The sequence below is a fragment of the Tauraco erythrolophus genome, chromosome 9, assembly GCF_009769465.1.
Source record: "Tauraco erythrolophus isolate bTauEry1 chromosome 9, bTauEry1.pri, whole genome shotgun sequence".
Lineage (NCBI taxonomy): Eukaryota > Metazoa > Chordata > Aves > Musophagiformes > Musophagidae > Tauraco > Tauraco erythrolophus.
In genome coordinates, this window is record NC_141473.1 from 26,363,472 (window position 1) to 26,382,640 (window position 19,169).

Consider the following 19,169-nt stretch of genomic DNA (forward strand, 5'->3'; position numbering starts at 1 on the left):
TTAAGCAGCAAACTTGACACAGCTTTGAAGCATATGAAAACAGTATAACTTCCCCAGAATTATTATTACTCAAGATCAAAAGAATGAGGCATACTTTACATAGCAAACAGGGACAGTGTGCTCAGCTCCAAGTGTTGCAGCTTTCTCTCTCCCCCGCCGCCCCCCGCCCCTTCTTTTACTTCTACTTGCCCAAATTAGGATTTGGTGAGGGGCAGAATCTCCACACATTTAAAACTTCAAGTGGTTAAAACTATTAGGACCAGATAAGAAGACTGTCCAAAGGTAAGCAAATTGAAAACGATCCTAGCACGACAACTGGCACTATAAAAGAGAAGCTTGCCAGTATGTTCATTTTATTCTTCCTCATAAAACTGTAAACAAGCAGGTAAATCAGTGTCATATGGGCAAGGCTGAGCTAACAAGGAAGGCAGAGAACTTCTAATGATACATTTAACAGAAATAGATGGTCAATAGAAAAAAAAAAAAGCCACAGCTGGCGTGCATTTCCCTCTGTGAATCAATCCTCACTTTTGTTTCTGTAGTCTAAACAGAGATGAAGACGACTTGTAGATGTTATGTCCTTGAATATGCCCTATATTGCAGTAACAATAAACAAATATGGATTCTTCTGTAACTGACCAAAGAAAATTCCTGTCTACTGACTGAAATATAAAAGGAATATTATCTAGCTGTATCTAAAATCATTAAAGGAACAAAATCATTGTCAACAATAGAAGTAATGAGTGATTTTATATACGGAAAAAACTATATATTCATATTAATTTTTTCACTTATCCTCTGCAATTGCAGAGCAGTTACAGTTATACATACACACAAATCCCAAACTGCACAAATGCGTTTGTTTATATATGAAAATAAGTTTACATTTTTCTGTGTGTGTATATATATGCAGTGGAAAATCTCTGCTATGGTATTTAGTTCTGGACCCAATTATGGACTGAGGTTCTAGCTTGGCTGCTTTAGATATGCAAAACCAGAGCAGAAGCAGCTTCTATGTAGAAAACTTCATGTCTGCTATCTGATTCTCTTCTGACTGACTTGAGTCGGCACAAGGTGAAACACAGTGAGACAGAACACAACTGCCTTGTTATTTTAACAGATTCCAATTTCTTGTTGCAGTTCTAGTTTTAACAAATCTCTTAGAGGTAATTCGTCCTATGGAAGGAAACTACATAGTTATACAAAGGCGTACTGGTGTAAAATAATGTACACATAGCAACAGGGGAAAAATATCCTCAACATGACGATGTTTTCATCACCCACTTTCAGAGTATATACTCCAAAAAATCCCTGTATTTCATAATTAATGTGCTTTTAGCCTGAGTAAAACTGCATTAGTTTTGAACTTTGCTTTGGCAAGTACATAGATTATTAGGCTTTTTTATCAGTCTAAATCAATTAACAGAAATTTGATTTCAATCGACAGGATAAAAGGAAGGTAATATTCAGGTTCATTTTTGATTGTGATGATACATCTCACATATGGCCTTAAGTACAGAAAACGTACTCAGAGGGATCCAACAAAAGAGAATCGCTGAGGCAAACTAACCACATGAGTTCCCCTGATTGGTTAGTGCTATCATTAGTGCCACTGCTGTTTAAGAACTACACACGGACAGGACAGGGTGACAGCTAAGACTTTAAAGCCTATGTATTTTTCAAACAGCTTTTCAAACTGTTTTTCATGACAGAATTTTTTTCAGCTCTATCATTAACTGCTGACAAGCTGACAGAATAAATACTTCAGCCTTTCAGAAACCATCTAACAATCTTTTTTTTCCATCCCGTCCCCTTATTTTTGATGTGGGGGGAGGAGAAGAGGAAGGAAGGAAGAAAGGAGATGAAGATATGAGTTTCTTACAGTCTTACCTCATCAGCTTGGGTGAGGAGTTGGGTGAATTTCGCATGCCTCCGTTTCGCTGCTTTTTTTGGGTGATAGTGTCGACGGCTGCTCATCTTCGACTGGAAATACAAGGAACTCATGAGAATCAGTACTGCTCTAAGTGCAATATGAAATACAAGTGAAGTAGCAAAGAACACACACTATGTCCATTCACGCACTGATACTTCATTGCTAACATAGGCCCAACAGTAATAAAAATGAAATACATGTTAGTCAAAGAGATTTGTTTGAAGAAGAAGCAGGGAAGAATACCAGGATTTTGAACACAGGCGTTCAAATTGGTTTCATACTTCAAAAAAAAAAGGGGGGGAACCACATTCGGGTTATTCTTAGAGTTATTTTCAGTTAATCTGTGCTACAGAAAAGTAGAATTAGTGCTCTGCTATATTCCCAGAAAGACAAAGTACTATTTGCGATACCAACATAACAGCTGCCAGCCTGCTTTTGCTAATGAACTAGACACCAGTTGGTTCTTGCTCCTCACATGCCAAACAACAGAGTCTTCATGAAGAGATGTAAAATATTCAAGCCTTGATGTTCAATGATTCAGTTAGTCGGGGAATGTGAACGCAGCCTGCCATTGTGCACAGATCTGCAGCCACGAGTCAGACCTCATCGCTCTACTCTTCTCACAAAAGGGAGTTTTTAACAGGAGCGAACAGAATGAGGTTGAATGGAAGGGGGGAGACAATACCTGGATAACAGAGGATGCATGTGTTATGCAATCTTTTAATGAGGAGGAGGTGTGTTTTTCAATGACAGATCAATTCCAGGTGTAAAATCACTTGCAGTTTTGCCAATCATAAACTACTCTTGGATAACCTATGTCACAATATGTATTGCTTAACCAGTGAAGCTTCCTAATAACTCATCTATAAAACTAACCATCATCTTTATGGTTTCAAGATTGTTACTGCACTTGATAATTTGTGCATAAGGTTTCCACATGCTATCAAAAAGAGTTATCTTATGCCTGCTTTCTCAAATTCACACTAATTATGAATATTCTAATATAAAGAAGGGAAAATACACTTTTTTCCCCCACCCCTATTGTTAACTGAAAAAATGAACTAAAGATAATATAACTGATGCCTAAGAAGCTGCTGCTGTTAAAGCTAAAAGGAAAGAGATTAGTGGTAGTAGTAGCTATATTACACATTAGCAGTGCAACAAGCAGAGGCTGGAAAGAAAATTCTATTTGCAACAAGCTATGGAGAAAACAAAGCAAAACCTATACATCACCCGCCCCAGACTTATCTGGGAAGAATTAAGCAATATCCTTCTGCTATAACCCTCTTCTGATACTATTTTATTACAGATTGCATTCTAGCCTGTCATGTCTGCCTGTCTGCCCAAGTCTGCTATGGTACTTCATTTTGCCTTGGTCGAGGCTGAAGGACTGGGCCCTGAAAAGACAGATGTGCTGTCTTTTTACATGACCTGGCATCACTAATTCAGCAAGGGAATCAAAACAAAAGAAAGGATTGCAAAAGAAAAACAAAACAAAATAAAAGCTCACCCCACAATAAATGCGCCCACATGTGGTGCAAAAGGTAATACTTAGAATCAGAGCAACGATGTATAATAATGATTTATTTCACTAACTTAACTTTCTTTTCCTCTTGGGTGGCGTCCCCAAAGACAAAGCTGTTTCCTTCTCATTTGACTGCTTTTTTCCCCCCAAGTCTGAGTCCTATAGTGGAAATGCTCACTGATGATTTGTCAAGTACCATTCTTTGTTTGGCTGACAGATAAATAACCCCACAGAAAAAGTCTCAAAAATATACTATTGAAATTTTCTTTCCTGTGACAGTTTGTTTGAACTAAACTAGATACTTCAGTAGTTAACTATTTGTAACCTGAAGTGAATATGCATAGAACTATTTTGTTAGTGCTGTATTTCTATTTCTGATTATAACAAGCGCAAGTATTTGTGCAATTTCAGAACACCCTCTGCAAATTATTCTCTTGGAAATGACCTAGTCTGTTTTAAAACTTGTCTATCAAAAAGTTTATTGCATGCTATTCCACATAGAGAATAATTGCTTTCAAGATACACACTGTGCTCTCTTGTTCTTTATAGGATATATTCAGTTCCATTCTGATGAATCCACCACTTAAAAGATCAAAGGAAGAAGAACCATGCAAAATGTTCTTTCCAGAAACTATCTACAACTGCTGTGTTTTGCTCTCTTGGTAGTAAAAATTCTAAATTTAACTTAATTTAATGTGCTACCATGGTGTTACAGACTGTTTGTCAAGATTCAGTACCTCACCAGAAGTGTATTGTTAGACTATTTTAACAGTTTAAGGAAGATATATAGCCATCAAGACCATGTGCAAACTTTTACATTAACACAAGTCAACTGTAGATGACATTAGAGCCAGAAATATTTCTATGAACAACAGAAAACACTGTTAAAAAAGAGCACTTTTCCAAGTTTTCAGCTAGCTAATAAGACTGCTGTCTGATCTTTTCAAATACTGACAGTTAGTACAATAAGGACCATTTGTACTATATGTTCCAACACTTGTGTTCTCCAGTGCTGCCAGGTGATGCTACTCTGCCATCCAATTAAAAATCAGTCTACTTATCATCCAGAATAACCATTTCTAGACTAGATTTCTAGAAATCTGCACATATTTTTGGTACAGCATCTACAGTGAATAAGCTCCTTCTTTTGATTTGTGCTTGTCATGTTCAAACTATGTTACTGTCACCAATTGCCTGGAAAGTCCAAGGTTAATGCAGCTCACTAGTTAACACCTTTTAGCAGAGTCTTCTGAGGGATTTCAATTTGTTGCTAAAGTAATGCTTTGCTTAAGCAAGGAAGCCATTTATTCTCATTGCAGCAATGAAAGCTGATCTATCTTAATCATATCACATCCAAACAAGATTTTGTTTTTCAAACAAAATCTGTGTGCAAAGTTGACAGGGCGTCTGCAGTTTAGAAACAGCTCCATAAGAATGAGAGAAGGGAATTCATGAAGCTGAAATATGTGAATGGTATATAATGGACACCATCACCTATGGCTTGGTTCCTAAAAGTGTTGCAATGATAACTCACAAGTGGCTTCTTAGTAGTAAGTAGGATATAAAACATATGTAATTACTTCAGATACTCTTATCAATTTCCTGCATATTTAAAGAAATAGATCTAGCAAAATTTTTAGTAAAGTCATAAAAATATCATTTTAGTTTCATGGTTCCTGTGTCTGCATTAATTTAGAAGGGAGTCTTAAATTGGCTTGTTCTTATGAAAGACCATATTTGAATAATGGCCTGTGATATATGACAACTCAACTCTGATGTTGTAAGTTTGACCTAGTGTTTTTGTTGAGAATGAGTTCCCATTTTTAGTATTTTTTATGTCTTTATGCTATGGGGTTTGTACTAAAATACAGTAAGATAACATTATGCAGATTTTCTTGACCAGCTTTTATGAAAGTTGCAAATAAATTCAAGAATTGAACACAGACTTTTATAGAATTGGAACTCAATCCAGCCTCTGAGTTCTAATAAAACTCAAGAGCTTGCTTCCACATCCCTAAGTATAATACTTACTGGACTATTGTAACAACCCAGTGCTCACTTGTCTAACAGGCAGAGAATCTGTTTTGCAGTACTGGAAGACTCAATGCTAGAAAAGTGTCAGGCGAGTCTAATGAGGCTTCTGATGCTCCAGTTTATGGTGGAGTTTAATTTAAAGTTCCACTGATGTTTTAGCATATTTGCTTATTCTTGAGCAAAGAGGATTCATTATTTCAATGACATAACCTCCAGACAATGTTCCATGAATTGATTTAAGATGTGCTGGTAATTTTAACAGCCTTAATGTGGAGCTGAACATCTGTAACAACATATTACTTGACTTTTATCCTCATTTCATTTTTTAAGCAAAATAAAGGGAATGTCTTTCAGAAACAGCAGACAAGTTCGCAACTTTTTTTCTTTCTTATTTTTTTGTTGCTATTTTTTAAATAAATCTGTCTTCTTCACTGCCTCTCCCAGATCACTAGCAGAATAGTTTACAGACACTGTTTTTCAGACCCCAAAAAGAGCTGGAAATTGAAATAACATCTATGTTACTGAACATCACACAAACTGGAATATCCGGTAAACTTGTTCTGCCCAGCATGTAAATGCTTCAGAGCAAATAAACCATATGAAAGGTAAAGCACAAACCACCCAGAAACATTAGTTGACTAGCTATCTCAATTAACTTATTAATCACCACATCTGGAGAAACTCACATCTGTAAGCACTTAACAGAGCATTAGTAATGTCATAGGCACACCGAAAACAGATTGAAAAACCATGCACAAACCAATCTGTATTGCTTTATGCATCCAACTACAGGGCTACCTACGGAGATCTTGGTTCAACCCAGGCTTTTGGGAGTGGTAGCGATATTTTACAGGCAAGCTGAGTGCCCGTTGCAATCTACAGTACGTAGATTTTCCTTGTTCAACAGAACTCAATAAGTTAAGGTGCAGCAGCGAGGGGTTGTTGGGTAGGAAGAGGCTCCCTTTACGGTTATTAACAAGTGGAACAGGTTCCGGGATTCCTTCAGTGGACTTGGCACCAACCAATGCATTAGTAGTTGCATTCTTGAATTGATATGAACATTTTGGGTAACTTGATCTAGCTGCATTCTTTACTTCTAAATAATAAGAAAAAATGTAAATTAATGTCTTTGTATTAAAAATTATTTCAAACCACAGGCATGAATCCATTTTGATATTATGTGGAATTACAGACTTTAAAGCTTAAAGTATCAGTTTCTACAGCTGAAATAAAGGTTTATACTTGCAGCTTTCTTAAGTGTTTTTTTTTCTAAAAATGGCTTTTTATAAAAGAATACTTACAAAAGGATTATTCCACAATATTATAATCTTTAAGCAATAATCCCATCCTAGGGTAAGTGTGTCTGAGGCAACAGTTATTTCCCACATGTTGATAAAGGCTTTCAGATTTACTAGCTGTGGAAGATGTTTATTCCTTTGAATCTACTGAAAATGACAGGGGAGGTAAAGCACTCTGCTGCTATTAAAATAAATAAGGCATAATAGAAAAAAGTAAGGTCAACACTTCTAAATTGTGCAAGCATACTTATGGAATCAAACTGATGTTTAGGAACCTACATAAAAGTCATTGGGTATTCGGAAGTGCTGAATACTGTAAATTTCAGAAGGTCATACATAGCACCTCTGAAAAGAAAGCTAATTAATTTAATTTCCTAAATATGAATTTATCTTGAAATTGTGATTTTTAGTCTTCCTTTTCTAATATATCACAGATAATTAAACAAAAAATCTATACTAATATCTCCAATAAATGCCATTCTCTGTAAAAGACAATAATAAAATACTATTCTGGTAAAAATACACAGTAATGATCTCCTCCTAATTCTTGTTTCATTCTGAATGAGTATATTATAGAGAAGACGGTATATTACTGAGCCACTAAGATCTTATAGAATCATAGAATCGTTAGGGCTGGAAGGGACCTTCAAAGGCCATTTAGTCCAACCCCCCTGCAAGGAACAGGGATATCTCCAACTAGATCAGGTTGCTCAGGGCCCCATCCAACCGGGCCTTGAACGTCTCCAGGGATGGAGCATCCACCACCTCTCTGGGCAACCTGTTCCAGTGTTCTACAACTCTCATGGTAGAAAATTTTTTCCTAATATCCAACCTGAATCTACCTCCCTCTATTTTAAAACCATTACCCCTTGTCCTATCACAACTGGTCCTCCTGAACAGCCTCTCCCCATCTTTCTTGTAGGCCCCCTTGAGGTACTGGAAGACCGCTATAAGGTCACCCCGGAGCCTCCTCTTCTCCAGGCTGAACAGCCCCAACTCTTTCAGCCTGTCCTCATAGGAAAGGTGCTCCAGCCCTCTTATCATCTTCGTGGCCCTCCTCTGGACCCTCTCCAACTGGTCCATGTCCTTCTTATGCTGGGGACTCCAGAACTGGATGCAGTACTCCAAGTGAGGTCTCACGAGGGCAGAGTAGAGGAGGAGAATCACCTCCCTCGACCTGCTGGCCACGCTCCTCTTGATGCAGCCCAGGACGCGGTTGGCCTTCTGGGCCGCAAGAGCACATTGCCGGCTCATATTGAGCTTCTCGTCCACCAGTACTCCCAAGTATTCTGTTATGTATTATGAGGTGAGGAGGTTAGGTAGGGAGTAGTTTATGGACTGATAATCCTGCAGCATTATTTCTGTATGTTTCAATTGCCTGAAAGTTTCCATGGAGAACTTCAAGCAGACAGCACCTCCGAATTATTTGAGGAGGTCAGCATGTCTTTTGGCATCTTTGTCTAGATTACCATCAGATAGAAACACTATCTGGCAACAGGAAAGCTAAGTAAATAGCATCCACGTTTGCCATTTTTGTTCAAGCACAAAATCTGTCTCTCACAAAAAGGTGATTATATGTGAATTACAATGTCACTTGAATGCACTTTTTAACAAGGTTCAACTATTTGGTGACAAAGTATTCATTTCCATTCAACAATCTCTGAATTGATGGCTTGCGACTACTCTGACTGAGGTGGATAGAAAAATCAGGGAAAACAGAACTAGAGTCTAACTCACAATGTTGTTCTCTCTTCTAATAGTAGTAACATTTAAAGTATAATGATAATAATGCATACTCATGAGACTTCACATAGATTTTAAATCACTGGAGGATGGCATATATCTTTGATTAGCAATACTGCCACAAAAAATGCTGGTCAAGCATATATTTGAATACTTTGAAATGTATCAATTCAGTTCTATTTTTAAACTACCAAGAGTAATATTGGAAATAATGTTTATAAATCTACATGCTTGCATCAAAGTATCTTCACATGCAATGGAAGAAGACCAAAATCTATTAATAATGCTTATCCACCCTCCAATCAAGTTGTTTAAGAAACATGACAATCTTTTTACAGCCTCTTCTGGAGTTCAATAAGCGATGGTTTCAGATACCAGACCTGACAATTAATCCCTAAACTTTCATAACAGTGTATGTCTCATGGCATATTGCATGCAGACATAAGCACGCTTCCCCAAGATTTTGTGCTTGCAGTGGCACAGCATGAGCCAGAACTAAAATACCTTGGTTTTTTGGTACAGCTTAATAGCTTGAGCTTGGCATCATATTTAATAGCATCACATGATTTTGTTCAGCATGAAGGCAGACTGAGCTGCTTAAAACATATCCTACACCTCCCCTTATTTCTAACAGTGGGGATACGTAGTACCACTGAAAAGCAAAACATTAGACAATGGGGATAACAGAGTTGCCATTTTTTGTCAAATTACTCCAGATTTAAAAGTCCTAACTATCAGTTTCATCCCATGACATCTAACCTGCTGCCTCTGACAAGAGCTCAGCTGCTTCAGCTGAAAATGGAAAAAGCCCTATAGTGGATGACTATGAAATACCTTGTTCATAGGACAAGCTTCTTTCTGACTCCAAGAGTTTATGGCTCATGTCTTTTTACCCAATCTTGAAAAGCAAAGATTACAGTATAATATCTGAACGACCTATCTTTGGTAGAGACAATTATCTCTTTCTCCATTCCTCTAAAAACAATTACTTATTTTTTACACTAGAAGAGTAAAACTGGTTATTTTTAGTCTCAATAGCCTGTCAAGTTCTACATGCACCCTGTGCCACTAAGACAAGCATGTCAGAATATACATGGAACTACAGGTGAAAGCACAGAGGTGCAACTTTGAACACAAGACACTACTGTGGTTTCTAATTAAGCAGAGAAATACAGGCCAACACTGTCACTTCTGCAGATACATACTACAGTGTGCAGAACCTAAACACTTCTGGTTTTTATAGCACCCTGTTGTTCAGCAAAGGCAGTTTCTTTTTATTAATAATTTCTTTAAAATCTGAATGGGTGCTTGCACCACCATGTGGGCTGATTTACATAGAAAATACATTTGGGAAACAAAGACTGCTGTAATTATATGGAACTAAATACATTCTTACATATTGTCAGTGCCTGACTAGGTTTGGCAACCACAATGTCTGGACTGGGGTAATTTGTTTTACCACTCTGCAATGTCAAACTGCAACCTCCAAATCCCCAAGAGTTCTCTTTTAAGTATGTGATGAGTTTAGCACCAGTGAGTCTACTAAGAGAGAACTGTTTTCTAGTCATAGTTTGACTCGCTTCTCTTTAACTAATATGACATATGCCTTTATTTTCAACGCAAATGGTCACAGGATGGGTGTGCGGCCTGCATTGTTTATTCTGCCAGAGATTATTAGAACTATTCAGGATACTTGTCATCTATCCATAAGGCATTACTATGGTTAACTAAGAACAGAAACACTTACGGGTCATTTTGAGAGCAAATTTTGAATAGCTTTTTGAGAATGGCAAACCACAAGGAAGCAGATAAGAGGAGAGTATATGTAAGAAATCCCATGTTTTCTGTATTATTTCCTAATTGTTCCCTGGGTGTAGACTACCTACTTTTGGTAAATGCTGTACAGAACTTGCCCAAGAAACCTGTCAACACTAGACAGAAAAAAAATAATGTCTACAAAATGTGAGATATTAATGCAATTTATGTAAAGGTATTTTGAAGCTGCATACATTCCCATTCCTTTCCCCACCCTCAAGAAATCCTTTTAAAGCTCAATGAATATACACTTGCCTACAGACTGCATTAGAGAATCATGCCTGTTTCTGGTTTTATACATTTTATTTATTATAATGAAGATAATTTGAAATGCAATCGGCAATTCCCTGAACATTTTTAAAACAACCAATGTAGTTACTCTAATGCCTATGGCAATCTGTTTGTTCTTTGTGAGCGTGCGCTTGCCATAACTTAAAACTGGGCTGAGCTTTAATTTAAATGTAACAAGGCAGAATACCAGTACAGTGCTTTCAACAAAATGGCTGAAACTGGCTTCAGCATGATTTGCCTGGAAGGGAAGATGAAAATGTGTTTTAAAGGAGAAAAAATATCCTGACCAAAACCAGACATTCTAAACAACCACCACCGATACCCACTGCTCCTTTCCTCCCCCATCTCTATCAGCTGCCAGGCTTTCAGCACCGTTTTTCGCCAGACACTAGCGCAGTGTTTTCCTTCATAGTCAGCCATCAGCCAGAGCTGTCACTTGCAGATACTTCATTTTTGTTTCAGTCTAATTCATACTGCACCCCCTTAATCTCTGCAGTGAGTAATGCCATGTCACTGTGCAGACACGCCAGCTCCAGCACTGGAACTATAGAGAGTGTTTTCAACAGTTAAACTACCTTGGTTTGAAAAAATATTTTATTTCTCCCTCCAACTAAACTGTTCTCATTCTCCTAAGCATCTTCCCAGCTGACCTCCAAAGGAGCAATCACCATTCTGCAATCTGGCATGTCTTCCATAAAGCTCAGCTTTCACATGGTGGGTGAAGACAAGCTGCAGCTCTGAATTACTAAATGCAAATAATCAATATGTTGATCGAGCTTTTGACTATCGGAGTTCTTTTGATGGGAGTGACAGTGAGCATGACTTCCCTCTTTCAATGATAAGCCTGTTTAGACTTTGCTACCTACCACTTTGTGAATCAGGCAACTGAAAATACCCACAGCAATTCCTCCAAACTGTCAGCTATTGCTGTGATTCCACCCCGCACCCCCTGTACAAGACAACAGATTAACCATTAGGCTAGATATGTTGAAAATATACAGCTTCAACCTTTCCCCAGTTAGCTCAGAGCGATGTATAGATGATTATTTCAACCGTCAGCTGCCGCATAGACTTAAACCCCTGCACAATAACTCCTGGATTCATCTGCCCCTTGTCAAACTCGCACAGCTTTAGTTTGAGCATACATAGTGTGGCAGTTTCACTGCGGATCTAGAATAATCCAGACGGCTGCTGTCTCTTTGTTAACAGGAAGCTAAACTGATGAGTTTGTAACGTATTTCTTATCAAAGGTAGTTTCAGAAAAGAAAATGTGCCCAATGAGTCGGGGTTGGAATTTAGCATTGTATCGAAAATGGTTTTATCAGAACATTTGTTGTTTTCTGGGGAAAAAAAAAAATTATTCATCTCCTTTAAAAATCACTTTATGACAATGAACTATTTATTTTACAAATTTACTTTATTTTTTGGTAGTAACAGATGTAATGAAATCATTGACTACAAACTATAACACAATGGTGCTTGATGAGATAGAAGAATGTTAATTTTAGAAACCGCAGAGCGGTGTGTGTTTGGTATGTGTAACGATAATTCAAATGAAACAGGACTGCTGTTTTGGTTTATACGTGCATTACAAACTCAGGGAAATGCACTTCATCACTCTTTATTTTTGTACAAACAGATACACTATGTATCTCTACATACTACCACCTTAGAAAAGCAGATGAGTCTCACTGGCTTTTAGTTGCATGTGTGCCATCTGAAGCAGATAAGAAAACATCAAGATCCAAGAATGTCAAGAACACATCATCTCAGAACATTTTACAAATACTGAATGGTGCTTACACGAGACATTCTCTTTGAAACAGTGCAGCCCAAGAAATATCTTTTTTTTTCTATTTTTTTTTTCTATTTTTGTCTCAGGCTTGCATCTTTTGGCTAAAGGTACATAAAATAGAAAGATGCATTGCTCTTTTTTTTTTTTTTTTCTATTGGCAGCCAATGCTTAAATTTTATATTAATGATACATGGTCTTTCAGTCTTAATTCTCCTCACACATAAAGGATTGAAACTCAGCTACAGATATATTCCTTATCTTTGTTTTTCTCTGAATGTTGTAAAAAGACAGTTAATAGAAAATGTAGAATGTTGTTAGGCTGGATCCTGTTACATATTCTAGATGGCTGCTTTGATATTCTGTGTAACCACGATAAACTTTAAGTTCCTGAGCTTTTAGGGTTACATGTGTATATGGAATGAAAGACAGAAAGGTGTTTGGAAACCCAGCAAACTTTTAACTTGAATCATTTGGTGAAAAAGGTCCAGGGTATGATTTTATGCTAGTTTAATTTATTTTCAGGGATACAATAACCCCCTAAGGTTACTGTAGAACTTGGATATTTTTCTTTGCTCCTCCAGTTTAATTCAGGAGCATAATTATTACAAATGCTTTACAGAGATACCAGTTGTTATCACTTCTCTTACTACGATTTCAGCAAGAAAAGAAGTGGTTTAAGGCTGTTCAAATTGTGGTTGATCTAACTTTAGATCAAGAGCTGTTCATATCTCATGCTTCAGGGTGTGAACTGATAAAATGGGACAGGAAGAAAGCCTTTCCCATATATACAGCATTTTACAATTGGCTTCAGCAATTTAGAGTAGAAAGGCTCCAGATTTCATGGACCTGGTTTCTTGTTCCTATATAGATGTATATACACAATGTGACACTATTTGTACATAACAATCATCTTCCCTTTCCCCTGAAAAATGTGCACAGTAGGAAAAAAGAGACTTCATTTAATTCCTAATCAAATTCTAATTTATATTTAGACTCATAGGTCCATTGAACCTTGAACATCTTTTCTGATTCAGAATTTAGCATTCCCTCATGCATTTTTCTTCATTTTTAGCGTCCATTCTCCATTGCCTTTTCAATTTATGATTCACTCTGTAATTGTTTATTCAAGTCATTATACTGTTATTGGAAAACTGTCAAATGAAAATTTACAAAAAAAAGCATCAGTGGGCTTTTTTTACCCTGTCTATGTAACTGTCCCATTAACTTCTCCACATGTTGCACACATAGAGAATACTATTTGGGTAGAGTTAAGTTTATTTTGGGAAGGAGTGAAGAAAGGGAGATGTGTCTAAATTGTAGAACTTAAAACAGAGCATGGTCTATGTTCACGGGGGTCTGTTCCCCAGACAAACATCAAAGTGAAGGGAATTGACTTTGTCTTTTGAGAGTGCACTTTGGAGAATAAGGAAACTCAAAGTCTCTCATCGTATATGGCAAGTGTAAATATTCTCTGAGTTAAATTTTAAATTCTGTTATTTCATTATGACAAGCTGTTCTGCTATCTGAACACTGAGGGGGAGCAACAACAACATGTTACCCCTGTGTGTCAGAAAAGAGCTGTTCAGACCCTGTGTGTCCTACTGTGTCTCAAGCAGCTACGAACTCCAATTTTAGAGCTCCAGCTGCTGTCTGGAAGAACCAAAGTACAAAAGGATTGCTCAAAGCCACATGTTAACTTTTTAATAGAGTACCTGATGATCCCATGGCTACAAACAGTGGAATGAGAATCTCTTGACTGGGATTTAGTTCAACCACTGATCTGTTACACAGCTTTGGGTTGCTCTCTTGCAGTCAATTCCCTTTTAATGGAGTTCCTCACTTACGGCTCTTGCTAAGACTCGAGTGACCAAATTATCTGAAAATGTGGCTGCTAATCACTAATTTTCTCAGATCTACTAGGTATAAGATGGTGAGGCTGCTCTTGCTGTTTGGAAAGTACATTTGGAATACATTCCATAAAAGCATACCACATGTATATGTGATAAAAGTAAATTGTTATTACAGCGTTTTGTGTTTGTTTTCGTTTTTTTTTTTCTTTGTTTGTCTGGGTTTTTTTTACTAACATCAAATAACTGTAACATCTTTTTTATTTCTATGCTTTTTTTTTCTTTCTGTAAAAAAAAAATACAGTATCAATTAAAGGATACTGATTTCCTTATGAGTGGTCCTCTGACAGTTCCCCGAGGCATGTTACGTAAAGCCAAAAGGCATGTCTTTGGGAGGTTCTTTAAAAGTAGCAACACACAGCAATCTGTAGTATCTCCACACCCACAGTTCTAAATTCAGTGCATTGTCATAGACTATCCTTGTCTCAATACATAGCAATCCAAAGCCTATTGTCCTTTGTCCTATTGCCTCAGAGAGGATTTTGACACCAACTGTAAGGGACACGGAGGGACAAGTTGCAGCACTAGTGAGGGTAGACTGCAGTTATGTAGTTCTGCCAAACCATAGGCGAAATCTGTCTTGTTTTTACAAAGCAAAGGAAGTTTCTCCTCTGTGACTGAATACAGTCACAATGTGATCAGTTGCTGCTAAAACCAGTGACATTCTCTATGTGGACAAAAAAAAAGCTCCTATTAAAGAAAAAACAAAACAAAACCCTGAAAGGCCACTCACCATTGTGCCTATGAACACTTTGCTTTTTACACCACCTCAGTTCCACTAAATTCAGTGGGAAAATACACAATGCCTAGAAGCAACTAAGGCAAAAAATAAGCACACGAGTCCTTGGTGATTGCTCTGCTCCTTGGGATTAGAAATCTTGTATTTACTGCATACATTGTGTTCCTCAGCAAGAGAGAGTATTTCAGTGCATAGGAAAGGGATAGTTACATGCTGACTGCTTTGGAGCAAGAGTCCACAAATTTCAACTAGGTCTGCTGCAACTGTTTCCTTCCTGCGAACACTGGGAAGTATAGATTTTGTCCTGCAGAAATCTAATTAGAATTATTACTTTGTTTTCCAATTTAAAGTTGGAAGCATCTTTTGATGTCCAATTTAAAGTTATCTCAACATCTTAAAAATACATATTTCCAGTGTAAATCCAACTTGCATATCCTGAAATTCTAAACTGAAATAACTTTTCTCTACTCTGCTCATGACAAGTCTAAAAATAAATTTGTGATGAAGGTGTTCTCATTAACACATTTCCTGAAGACTAGGTCCCCGTGCCCATTTCCCTGCCAATAAAGCATTGTTGATTAAAAAAGAGATTTTCATAAACTTTTTATAAATTTAGGGAACTATATTCTTAACTTATAAGATTTTTTTTTTTTAATTCTTCCTCTGCTTCCCAGTGAATTGTCTTACTTCTGAAAGACACAATTTAGAGGACATTGCTCAGGTTTGTTTTTTTTTTTTTAATTAGGTGGTTAATATGCCACCAATAAAGTGGAAATTTTTTTATTTTTTTTTACTTTTTAAACTTTGCTGCCATTGAATTTATTTTCCCTTTTGGCTGTTGTCTACCCTTGTACAAAAGGGTGCAGAAGTGTCTGCGTCTCTGAACAGGAGGAACTGAAATCTTGACATTTAACTCTGGCTTTCTTATCATCAGTCTTATCTGGCTTTCATCCACATCAGTGGAAAAACTTCCATTTATTAAATGTTAATAGGATCAGGCTCGGTGATCCCCAACATTTTTCAGGTTCAGCTATAATATTCCTCTGGGATGGAGGTCTTCACACAACTGTTACCTGTGAGGTCATAATATCATTTTCATATGTAAACTAACTAAAAAATGCTGCGCATGCTTACTTACACACTGGTTTTATATATAAGCACTTATACTGTATATACGTATTTGGAAACACGTCTATAGAATTAAAACGAGCCACCTGAAATATTAGAAATACACAGGTTTTTTTAAAAAAAACTGTTTCATTGGAGGCTTTTCAGTCACTACTTATTTCTAAGCCAGCACCACCACCTGCTGGTTACATGGAGTTTCAAACCCCAGTGCTGTTACTTCTGTCTTCTACACATAAGCATAGAACAATATTTCTAAGCTGCTCTCATACATAGTAATGTTATTGCCAGAAGACAGACTTTTAGTACATTGGTTGCAGTCTAACAATACTCTATTACCTGAAGTACACCTTTCATAAAAGGGGTGAACGTTAATTTTTGACAAACTAATTCTCTTATGCAAAGTACTGTAAGTCACAGGGTAAACATCCAAATTAATCAAATAGATGGAACTTGTTGTATTAAAAAGCCTATTGTTACATATACTGGTTTTACCACTTACAGATATACCGTTAAATACCCTTCCTGACACTTAAGAATCAGTATATATTTTTCTAAGTGCTTCCTACTTGAGTGAGTTCTACAATGTACTCCATTCTTTTAAAGATCCGTTTTTCTCTGAACAAATGTATCAAAAAAACCCCAGTATCACATATATTAATATAAAAAACAACCAAGATATAAATAACTAAGATTAAATCTATAAAATAATAGCAAAAATGGCGATAGCAAAGTGAAGATAGAGTATAATTCATTGCTATGTAAAACCAGGAAAGTATAGCACATAATTTCTAGGCAAACAGTAGCAAAACAAAGGAAGTAAACCAACACAATTATAATAATAATTAATAAAAAATGAAATGTGATGTCTACCTCTGACTGTATCTGCAAAAGAACCCACAAAAGAATTAATACTCACATCTCTGCCAAAGCATACAGTAGTTTGGCCAAAATCAATGGCTATAGGGAAGCAAGGGCTGGCACTTTCATAACGATTGAAAATAAAGCACAAGCTAAGAAATTCAGTGGTGATAACTAATAACAATGCTACTTACAACAATGTTTTGGTCTCTAACAGAGACAGTACTCAAAAGGATGGATATATTTAGCAAGGATCATATTTTTCAAATAAAACCTAAATAGGATCAAAATACCTCCATACAAAGTAAAAAAAAAAAAAAAAAAGACTAACAAATTCCCTCAGATTATTTCTCTAATACTCAGAATTACTGCACTGAGAACACTGAAACACATGCAGAAGTTAGGGTTGAACTATTCAGAATTATTGTAAGAGGGAAATTTATGCCATCTCACATTTGCTTCATGTAGGACAAACTATAATGGTATAAAAGTATGCAGACTAACAATCGAGAAAGCAAGCAAATAATACTGAATCTACCAAACTACGCTGATACTTAGCTTAAAAAAAAAAAAATTAAATGCGTTTTGTCCTTTTCACTTTTTTACTAAAGCTACACAGAGACATCAAGCTTGCTTAGTTCGCAACAAGGACCAGGCAGCTCATGCAAAGAGATCACACCCATGACGAGGAACGGCTTTAGAAAGAAAACTTCATCAAGGTAAGCAGATTGTGCTACGTACTTCTGGTTTCATTAACCAAACCCTGATGAGCATATGGGCATTTCAGAGAAAACGAAGGTAGCTTAATGGCTGCACTTTCACTGTCAGTACACAATGCACTGATAAAAGAGGAGAGGAAAGAAGGCAATGGAGAATTTTTGAGAGAGGATTGTCAAAGTGTTGAATTAGCCACTCAGGTTGCTTAGCTATGTCCTGCAGAACACTTGCTGTGGTCAGTGTTATACCAGGGATATCACTTATACTCTGTGAGAGTAAAATTAAATACAGATGATGCTCATTTTCAAAGCAGGTAGCATAAAGAGGAAAGATGACCGATAAAAGAAAAAAAAAAAGAAAATTCTGCAGGAAACCACTGAACTGCCAGCATTTCTGTTATAATTATCACACTAGTTTCACAATAAAGTCCACAACCACCTGGAGGAGGATGAACTCTCTCCAATAAAGAGAAAATTGATATATAAGATTTCATGTGATTTACAGGTCAGTTACTGCCCTGAAGGTAACTACATCAACCACAAATGCCACAGGATGTCAATATATTTGGAAATAGTGTTGCTGCCAGATGTTTTGAGAGTCAGATACTGAAAGCATCCAGAAATCCAGTGCTCAGGGGACACTGACAGCTGTCAAGAAAGTCATCTTCCACAAGCGAATTGCTTGGAGCTCTACCTCTAAGGATTTTATTTTGTCCTGCTTGAGGAGAAAGAAGAGGGCAGACAAAAGACTCATATGCTAAAGGCAGATTAAAAACAAATGCATATTTTGACATATTTTATATTCCTCATGAGTAGAACTCAAGGATACTGCTGAGGAAATCTGTGGGACCCAAGGGACAACTTCAGGATATTTCTTGAGGAGTATGTCGGGCTTGAATGTTGAGGCTGAATATATAAGCCTAACTATATAATTCTTGCATTCCCTCAAGCTACAATTTTAGATGCAAAACAAGACCTTAGCTATCCATTTAGCAGGAGAAATCCCGTAAACTGTGGTTCAATGAGTTGCATCACTGAAAGATTCAATCAGTCAGTCAAAAAGACCATTAAAGCTTGGTCAGCTACTAGATATGATAACACTAGAAATCCTGAATCCCACAACAGAGTACGCATTTTTGTTCAAGCAGAAGATAGTATTTCCAAGCGATTATTCAGAAAAGAAAGAAATAAAAATTTAGACAGATCATCCTATAATAAAAAATAACAAGTGCTAGTGAGCACAGGGGAGATCTGAAACAAAAATTAAAATAATCCCATGCTTGAAAAGAGGTCAATTTAGGTGTAGGGAGTTCTAAAAACCAGCAGAATTATACAATAATGGTGCACTGAAGTGCACAGATCTGGCATACTACATAAATCAACGCGT

General features: G+C 36.9%; 1 protein-coding gene across 1 annotated transcript in view; it reads right to left on the minus strand.

Moving 5' to 3' along the window:
* KCNMA1 (potassium calcium-activated channel subfamily M alpha 1) overlaps positions 1-19,169 on the minus strand; it is a 518,368-nt gene that overhangs the window by 65,310 nt on the left and 433,889 nt on the right. Inside the window, 2 exon segments of the mRNA XM_086616846.1 lie at positions 1,891-1,951; positions 1,954-1,983. Of these exon segments, the coding sequence (XP_086472972.1) occupies positions 1,891-1,951; positions 1,954-1,983 (91 nt within the window).